The sequence below is a fragment of the Perognathus longimembris genome, chromosome 1, assembly GCF_023159225.1.
Source record: "Perognathus longimembris pacificus isolate PPM17 chromosome 1, ASM2315922v1, whole genome shotgun sequence".
Classification (NCBI taxonomy): domain Eukaryota; kingdom Metazoa; phylum Chordata; class Mammalia; order Rodentia; family Heteromyidae; genus Perognathus; species Perognathus longimembris.
The window spans coordinates 117,010,737-117,020,813 of record NC_063161.1 but is presented as its reverse complement, the minus strand read 5'-3'; the positions used below and the strand labels follow the sequence as shown (position 1 = coordinate 117,020,813).

Genomic DNA, 10,077 nt, shown 5'->3' with positions numbered 1-10,077 from the left:
GCCAAAAGTGGTGCTGTGGCTCAAGTGGTAGAGAGCTATCCTTGACTACAGAGAGGCTCAGGGATAGAGCCCAGACCCTGAGTTCAAGCCCTAGGACTGGAGAAAGAGAGAGAGAGAGAGAGAGAGAGAGAGAGAGAGAGAGAGTTGGCCAAATACTTTACCAAGCACTAGTGACTTCTGAACACAGAGGAGTGGGGCTTGGTTAGCCCAGGCCCCCAGGAGGAAATAGCCTAGACACATGACACACATCCCATCAAAGGTAGACCCCTTGCCCCTTCCAATGTCCTTGGCACAATCTGGTCACCTTAAAATAAAAGGAGCTGTTGGTTATATTGCCCCCCCCCCATCCTAGCACTCAAGAGGCTGATGCTGGAGGATAATGAGTTTGAGGTTATACAATGTGGATACTCCATTGAAACAAACAGTTGGAGTTGCTACTCCACTTCATGAAAAATTCCTGCTCCAGGCCCAGTGGGCACCCAGGATGAGAAGCGAAGGAGCTATGTGCCTTGGAAGAATGTCACAGGCATCCAAGCCTGGAGGTAGTTTGTATAAATGTCACAGTCCAGGAAGGAGAGCCTAAGTTGTCCCATCTGTAAAGTGGAAACCACCTGCCCTGCAGGATGATCAAGAGAGGAAGCCTACACTTGTCTCCAGCCCCCCGGGGGGGCCAGGCTGCCGTTCCTCCTCAACACGTCCTCTCCTTCGGAACCTTGGTTGCCGAGCCCGAGCCCCCGGATCCAGATAGGCACCTCCTCGGAACCCCCCGCAGGGCCACGCACCCCAGCCAGTTCCCTGCTCAGAGAGCCCCAGCCCAGCGATGGAGCACCAGCACCAAGACAGCATGCCCCAGGACCTGTCAGAAGCCTTGAAGGAGGCCACCAAGGAGGTGCACGTACAGGCTGAGAATGCCGAGTTTATGAGGAACTTTCAGAAGGGCCAGGTGACCCGAGAGGGCTTTAAGCTGGTGATGGCCTCCCTGTACCACATCTACACGGCTCTGGAGGAGGAGATTGAGCAGAACAAGGCAAGCCCTGTCTTCGCCCCCATCTACTTCCCGGAGGAGCTGTACCGCAAGGCTGCCCTGGAGCAGGACATGGCTTTCTGGCATGAGCCCAGCTGGCAGAAGACCATCCCTTACACGCCGGCCACACAGCACTATGTGAAGCAACTCCACGAGGTGGGAGTCTCGGAGTCTGAGCTGCTGGTGGCCCACGCCTACACACGCTACCTAGGTGACCTGTCTGGGGGCCAGGTCCTCAAGAAGATCCCTGGACCTACCCACCTCTGGTGAAGGCCTGGCTTTCTTCACCTTCCCCAACATTGAGAGTGCCACCAAGTTCAAGCAGCTCTACCGTGCCCGCATGAACACGCTGGAGATTACCCCCAAGACCAAGCAGAGGGTGATTGAAGAGGCCAAGACTGCATTCCTGATCAATATCCAGCTGTTTGAGGAGTTGCAGGAACTGCTGCCCCAGGAGTCAAAGGACCAGAGGTCCTCTCAAGCTCCTGGGCTCCACCAGCGAGCCAGCCGCAAGGTGCAAGACTCCACCTCTGCAGAGGCTTCTAGAGGAAACACCCAGCTCAGCAGACTCTCCCAGACGCCACTCCTCCGATGGGTCCTCACCTTCAGCTTTCTGGTGGCAACAGTGGCTGGGGACTTTATGCCATATGAATACGAGTGTGCCGGTCCTCGGGGGCCATGAACTGTCCAGTGAAGGACCCTCTCCTTGGAGTGATGCAGAATCGCTTGCCTGATTTTTCAATTTGGGGCACTGGAACCTTTCAGGGCTTCTATCTAACCTCCTCATAGCCCTCTGAAATGGAGGGAGGTGCTTGTGGCATGTCCTCCTGTCCCGTCCCTCCCCCCCCAAAGCACATCCAGCCAGTGGCCTGGACATCCAAACCCAGAGGCCCAGGTTCCTGCAACAGAGTCCAGAAGACGTGGCCTGGCTGAAAGTAGCAGTTCTCCTGAGCCTTCCTATGTTCTTGGTCCCTGTATCTACCTTGGCACGACCATGACTGCCTTCTCAAGGGTCATGGAAGGCATTTTTTTCTATATGCAGAGATGTTGTGCCTTATGTCTTTTGTCAGATCCATTCTTTGTTCTTGGTTCCACTTGAACAGTGTGGTGATGTCTTATCTTCTGTTGTTTTTATAACAAGGTGGGGCTATCTTTTTTGGAGAGGGTGGGGGGAGGGAGGGAGATGTTTTAACAAGAGTGTGGCTTTAGTTTCCATGTGGATGTGAAATAATAAAGGGCATTGTCTGAAAAAAACAATACATGAAGCAATTTAAAAGGAGGAAAGATTTATGTTGGTTCACAGTTTCAGCAATTTAAATACATGATGGCTTTTAGGCCTCTGGTAAGTCAGAAATCTCATGGCAGAAGGGCATGGCAGAGGAAAGCTGCTCATTTCATGGCAGTCAAGGAATACACAGACTGACATATGTCTGAGAGGTATGCTTCCTCCAGCCAGGCCCCACCTCCAAATAGTCTATTAAGTTATTAAGTAATCAATAGATTGATGAAGTTAGCATTCTTATGCTCCAGTTATCTCTCAGTAGCACCACCCGCTGGAGACCAAGCCTTCAACACATGAACACTTTGGGAGGACACAATCATAACAACCTTCCCAGATCATACCTTAACACATTAGGAATTATATTTCACTACTTATGATAAGAAGGATAAAACTGATCTAGAACCTTCCATGGATGAGAAATGTGTAGTTTTATAGTAGCATTCTTTAAACTCTTGCAAAGGCATCACTGGAAAAATGAGCAGGGCACGAATTAATGTCCCTGGATGCTACTAAGAATGTGGGCATAACAAGCCCTTTGTTAAGTGGTCAGGGACCCCAAATCTAGAACTTTCCATGGAAATTAAGGGCAGCTTATTGTAGTGCTTGTTTTGCTTTCTTTTTACCTGTCATTCCCCCTGGCTAAAGTAGAAATGCTCTAATTCACTGTCTCACCATTCCCAAACAGCATAACCCCTGCCACCACTGTGATTCTGTTAATGAGCAGTGTTTGTCCTCTTTCATAATGGTGTGTCTGTGTGTGTCTCTACGTGTGCACACCAGTCTTGAGGCTTGAACTCAGGGCTTGGTTGCTGTCTCTGAACTCTTTTTACTCAATGTTAGTGTTCTACTACTTGAGCTACAGCTCCACTTCCAGAATTTTTGTGGAAGATAAGAGTATCATGGTATTTCCTGCCCTGTCTGTCTGAATCGTAATCTTCAGATCCCAGCTTCCCAAGTTGCTAGGATAAGAGATGTGAGCTCCTAGCTCCCAGTCTCTTCTACATTTTTTATGTATACGATACTGCTTGTGTATAGTAGGCTGAGCTTTTCACAGGCATCTTTTAGCCTTCCTGTCCTATTCTCCATGCCTTCTAAGAAATGTCATTAGCTGGACTCAGGGCAGGGTCCACAGCAAGTTTCTGGAAGTTTCCCTTTGAGTGAGACATCAAGATGGAAGACCCTGGCACTTGGGCCTCTCACATGTAGAAGCTGGTTGTTCCCTGGAGATCTGGCTTTCACCAGGTGGTTGTTCATTGGAGTAACACTGGGTTTGGGCTGGAGTCTAGCCTTCCAATCCTGGGGTCCTTAGGGAGGCCTGTGCAATGGGCTGTTGTTGCAAATCTGAAAATGCACACAGGGACACATCCTAGACTAGGCAATGGTAAATTAAATGCAGTCCTGCAGGGAGAGAAAATAAAGGGGAGATGGAGAATTGGAAATAGCTTGGCAGAGACTCAGTGTTGGTTGAACATGGGTGAGTTGTGAGATCATCTTTCTAAGAGCTGAGATTATTGGAGTCAGGTGTATCCTAAGCTTATCTTGCATTATCTCATTCAGTCCTCCCAACTCTAGGGTATATATTATTATTACTTCTATTTCTAATTTCAGATTTGGAATAACTAAAGCACAGGAAGTTAAATAATTTGTCCCCACTTTGCAGGATAATCAACTAGGCAAGGATCGTACCTAACCAAGACCCCAGAGTTAGCTGAAGGAAGAGTTATCTTTTAAATTCACATCTCTCACTCCCCATCTGTGCCCTTCAGGACTTGGTTCTGTGGTTGCTTCCAGGTGTGTCATGGAGCAGTGTGTCAGCAGGCTGTGCCTCACACCCAGGAGGCAGAGCGTTAGGTTCTACCTCCAGAAAAAGACTGGCTTTCTGCATCATCTACTCCACTCTGAGCATGCCCAATTCTTACCTAGAGAAAGGTACTGATGTTTGTGAGTGCCTGGAAGTAAGTGGTCATTTCTGGGCATGTAGGGTGGATCTGGCATCTTGGTGCTGAAGCATGTGCTTAGTCCCTTCTGATAACCTCTCTCCCCCCAACATCCCTTCAGACTATAGATCAGAGCTGGGTCTTCCCACAGCCCTCTCAGTGCCTTCCCACCCTCACCCTTCTTCCGCCCCTCTAGAACTAGCAACCCATCGACCTAGACACTCAGCTGCTGACAGGCTGAACTTTTTCCACCCAAAGTGGCCTTTCATACCTGAGGTCTCGGAAGACTCTCAAAGGTCACGAGAAAAGACATTTCTTTAGGCTCCTCCTTATTGGTCAGGAAAGTTCTCAGCTTTATATATTTGTTTGTATTCAGTTACCCTTACACTTTGGGGCCCAAATAGATGATTGGATAGATACTGAACGGTATGTTGGCCGAATCTGCAGTGTAGCCATTTGGTACTGTTGTAGGCTCAGTAGTTTTCAAACTTCCTTTAGCTGTGGAATTGTATTGAAATAATATCTTATGCAGAAGCCCAGTTGATAAAATTCATAACAGTAAAGCTGGGTGTTGGTGGCTCTTGCTGATAATCCTAGTTACCTAGGAAGCTAGATCTGAGCATCCTGGTTTGAATCTAGCCTGAGAAAAAAAGTCTGTGAGATTCATCTCCAACTAACCAACAAAAATCAAGAAGGAGCACTGTAGCTCCACTTGAGTGAAAAAGCTGAGAAATAGTGCCTAGGCCCTGAGTTCAAAACACACACACACACACACACACACACGCACCCCAATAATAGTAGACCATCTCTGACTAAAGAAAGGTTCGTTTGGGGGAGTCTGGAGTCCTTATTTCCTGGCTTCTGCCTCACCTCAATGCAGGAACAAAGGCCCACACACTAGGTTTCTCAGTCTGGAAACTACTGATCCATTGATTTGGAAAAGCAAATTCATTGATTGTCCAAACAGAGTATGCGACTTCTCTGTAATTTCAATGGAAAATTGAGAGCGAGATGATACTGAACTTGCATATCCAACTGTGTCTCACAGGGTATGGTAGTCTAGTTAGAATCCATTACTCTCTTCCCATATGCTAATTATCAGCTAGAGAAACCAGTTGAAATCATAAAGGCAGTTGATTTAAGGATAACAAACAGTTACTAATTGTAACCATGTGCAAAGCACTGTATAAATGACATCATGAGGGGACAGCTCTGTGAGTACCCTAAGATATGGAAAGAGAATTCTGAGCAAATCTTTTCAGTATTTTGTGGAGTGCTAGAACAACACACACAAAACACTGTGAGAATGTAAGGACCTCCTGACTTCTTGGTCCAACCTGAACATTCAAGATGGACTAGCTTGGTGGCATTACAGAGGATAGTAGCGCTCAACCTGGGAGGGCACCAGGCAAAGTACTTCCCAGAAATGCTAAGGCTAAGACAGAAAGACAGTGAGGGATGTGTGATATGAAGGATCCAATAGGCTAGGGAGCTGGATTGGGGTGAGGAAAGGCTAGACAAGATGCTGGGCCTGTGAAGCCACACTAAGGATCTTAGATTTCATCTCCATGCAGCAAAGATAAGAGATTTCAATGGGGGCTGTGTGATTTAACATATAGACCTTCTGGCTGAACTGTGATGATCTGAGAGGATGCAACTGGAAGCCCAGTTAGGACACTAGCACATTGATGAGTTATAATGAGGAATCTGTGGTGAGTTATCCAGGTAGAAATTCCAGAAATGCAAGGTGTTTTAGGAAGGTAACTGGGTTTCTGAGCAAGAAGAGAGCAAAAGTCTCTAGCAGGTGATCAGAAGGGGCTGGAAAGAACACCAATATCCTAGTGTTCTCAGGAGACAAAGTCTACTAAGGAGGCATGTGCTGGGCCAGGGGCCTCAGGAGGGACTCTGTAAGGTCAAAGATCACTAGGTCACCAGGATCCACTGCTACTCCTCTCAGACTGGCTCACCCAAACACCTGTGGAAGCATTTCTGACTTAGGGAACCCCTTTCTCCCTCACAGAAACCAATGGGATGGTCAAAGATATATTTGTTTCCTAAAACTGTTCATTATTCTCAGCTAGCACTAGACTCTGTGTCTGCTGGAGTGGCCTAATGCATTCAAACCATCACAAAATGTCATATACTGATTGGCTTCTGCACAGCAACATTTATCTCTCATAGCCCTGGAAGCCAGGAAGTCCAACAGCAAAATACAGGTAGGGTCTGATGAAGGCTCCCTCTCTGCTCCCCACATTATGCCTTCTCAACACGCTCTCTCATGTGGCCACGAAGTAACAGAGGATGTGTTTTGTAAGAACCCTACTATCATACCTGTGGGCTCCACTCTCATGCCTAATCATCTCCAGAGGCCCCCACCTCCTATTTCCATCACACTGGGGATTGGTGTGAATTTGACACAGTTATAATTGTGGGGTGATGCAAACATTCAGACCACAGCAAAAAACAAGCAGAGGAAAGGCAGACAGGGGCCCAAGACTTTAAGGCCCGCTTCAGTGCAGTTCCAAGCAGCTTAGCAAAGAATCTGCCAACTAAGGTCGCGTTGCCCCCAATTGCCCTCTCAAAGCAAGGGGTTAAATATTTCTTTAAAAACCCTACAGTGCCTTGGAAATCAGCAAAATGGCCTTCTGTATAGTTCCTAATGTCCTGGGTGCACTACCTGGCTTTCTGACGAGATATAAACGGTGCATTTTATGGGCAGCGGCATGGGCCAGTGGGCTAAGGACAGGCCGGGGAGTCAGCAAGGATGCGGCCTCAGTGCCTGGTGACCGCTTGACTCAAGGCATGACCTTGGGCTGGTTGCTTAACCTGTTTACACCTTAGTTTCCTTGGCTGAAGAATGGGAGTCCTGACACCACTGGGCCTCACAGGGGGGCTGTGAGCTGAGCTAATTGATGGCTCAAGTGCACCCTGGATGTCTGCGGGGCTAGTAAACGGCTAAGTAATTACACAGTGCCTCAGAGCTGGCAGCCAACATGCAGGGCACTCTTTCCGGGCCATGGAGGCTGGGGAGCCAGCCCCAGAAAGCCTGGCTCAGCTAAACTCCGTTGCCTCCGGAGCGAGCCCCCTTGCAAGGTCGTTCTTCATCTCCTGGAGAGCATTCTCCTTGGGCATTGACATTTCTTCTCTCAAACCTGCTTTTAACCTTCTTTTCTGCAAGATTGGGGCTTTTTCCTTTCATTGGCAGTCTAGCGAACAATGCCATTTGTGGAGAAGCCACTCTAGGCAGGATATGGTGCCAGGTGCTTCCTGTGTCTTCTTTCGTGGACTCCTGCTCATAAGATGATGGAACCCTTCTGCTCCCATTTAATAGATGAAAACGCTGAGGATCGAGGAATAGGTACTCTATGTCCATCCAATGGTACTTGCCTATCACTTTTGCCCACTTCATAGACAAGCTGGTGAAGAAGAGTCAAGGCAGGGGTTCATTCCCAAAAGTATCTGGTTTCTACAGCTTTCAATCATTTTTGCTCTCCTTGTTAGCTCTTCATTTTATATGATGCAGAAACATCACTGAACCAGGGTGCCCAGAACCTAAGGGATCTCTTCCCTGCTTCTATTGGGAACCTAATGTGAGGCTTAGAGAAAGCCACTTTCCCACTGAAAGCTCCTTTAGCCATACTGTTTTATATGTCTCCAGCATGGCTGTCAATCACAGTCATGGATGGACCCACTTTTTGTTCGTTCTCAGATATAACAGACATCAGTGTATCAACTATGTTTGACTTGGCTTAAATGATCTGTGGACAGACTGTGCTTTATATCTGGTACTCTGTTATAAAACACACACAGAGAATGTGCCAGATCCTGAATGAGAAGGAAGAGTGAGTCACTGCCCTCCCCTTCCCGGTCCCCCTACCTGCCCCTCCCCCCACTCCCAGAGCAGAGTCTAGTGGACAAAACAGATTCATGAGCAGCAGACTCCAGGATATGTGGGTCACACCCTTATAGATGTGGTCCACTGCTGGGTTGTAAGTAGGCAAGGGTTATTAAACTGGGTTCCAGGGACTATTTCCTGAGAAAATAATATGATTCCTATCAGCTTATCTAAGAGGTAGGCTGGGCTGTGGGATAGAGAGAGCTGAGTCTGATGCTGTATTAGCACCTACTTTGTTGTGAAATTTATCCCTGGCTATGTTGGCAAAGGCCTCCTTTACTGAGTACACTGGATTCTAGAGAAAGCCAGTGGCCCGTCCCACCTGAGACTGGAAATGAGTCTAAATCTCAGCTATACCACAAGAACCCCAAAGAGTCTCAATAAATAATAAACGCCACCATCAACCTGAGCTGGCAGAGTGATATTGACACTGTTGAATTTTATACTTCTCAAACTGTTTTTGTGTTGTTTATTTTGGACAGGGACTCCATAGGTAATCCAGAGTGTTCTTGAACTCATAATGTTGCTTCCACCTCCCCTCCCAAGTGCTTACAGATATGTGTTAAAACCATGCTCACTCTTCATTGTTTCAGATTATTGATGAAGCTGTGAAATGTTTCATCACCCCACTCAAAGCAGAATGACCACCCTGACCCTCTTTGAGCATGCTCAGGATGGAGACCCTGTGTGCCACTCGTAGACCATCTCTGCCCTTTTGTGAAGGCTAAGTGGGCTAGACAGCATTTTGTGTCCTTTTATCTCCATTTATTCTTCCATAAAATTTAAATACAAGACAAGCTATTGCTTATCCTGGATGAGCTATAGGGCCAGCAACCATCCTGCAACCTTTGTCTCTTCTCTCTAAATCCTGAGGCTCTGCTGCATTGTGGTCCACACTTTTCACCCAGCTTCCCAGAGAAGGGCCATGGGAATGTGACCCCCCCTTAAATACCGCCTTCCTGGACCTCTCCAAGTAAATGGAACAAGCCATCACTTCCTATTAGCACAATTGGATCTATCCAGTACTGATAGGCAGGCACAGGCTGCTCCATGGATCACTTAGAGTCATGAAAACCTCATTGTGGGCTCCCCCCACCATGTGGAGGAGTAGCAGGGAGAAAGGGTTGGGAGAGCAGCACTGAGTGCTCTGAATCTTCTGCATCTGTGCTCATGCTCCCCCAGGCCCCACCCTCCTCACTAGCTCTATCTTCCCTCACCAGATGACACCAACCCTCTAGAGAGGAGGACTTGGAGCACAGCTAGCAAGGTGAATGGCTACCATCTCTGGGCCTGTGCTCAGAATGGTGTGGAGATCTCATTTAGTCCTGCCTGCCATTGCATTTAAATGCAAAGCTCAAAGAAATTAAGTGACTTACTCAAGGTTGCAGAAGGGCACATCTGGGCTGCCACAGGTCATGATCTTCTTCCTGCCCCAAGGACTTTCTGTTCTGCCTGCCAGCTAGGACACTGTAAAATAACTCGGGTCAGTAAGCTATGCTTGTTCCTTTTAGAATAGCCATATCAGTACCGAACCACCAGTGTTAGTTGTGTGGAGGTTATGGGGAGCCACCCAGCCACTCAGTGGTCAACACTGAACATGGAGAATTTATCTGGATATGTGGGGACACTGTCCCTCTCCCACATTCCGTTCAAAACCCTCAGGGTTGAAATTCCATCTTGGGGCTGCCCATTCCTCAGAAGCTTGTCTGTCTCTCCTGTGAGTCTCTCTCATGAAGTCTGAATGATAGACCTGATGTTTTACCAAAGACAAACGAATAGTCGGCCAAAACCCTGATGTAGAACCCCTGTGTGTTGGCATGAAAGCAAGCATGTGAGAGACAGATCTGCAGACCAGTTCTTCTCCTGGCTCTGAAGCTCCTCCATCAGTGATATGTCACAGGACAGCCAGGGTCCAGCCCCTCAGAGGAATCACTTTATT

General features: G+C 47.8%; 1 protein-coding gene across 1 annotated transcript; it reads left to right on the top strand.

The window, feature by feature from the left end:
* The first annotated feature begins 757 nt into the window (after positions 1-757).
* On the top strand, positions 758-2,278 carry LOC125355674 (heme oxygenase 1-like). The gene is given in 2 exon segments (XM_048352117.1): positions 758-1,269; positions 1,271-2,278. Coding segments are annotated over 2 exon segments (885 nt in total). The 5' UTR covers positions 758-820; the 3' UTR covers positions 1,707-2,278.
* The last annotated feature ends 7,799 nt before the right edge of the window (positions 2,279-10,077 follow it).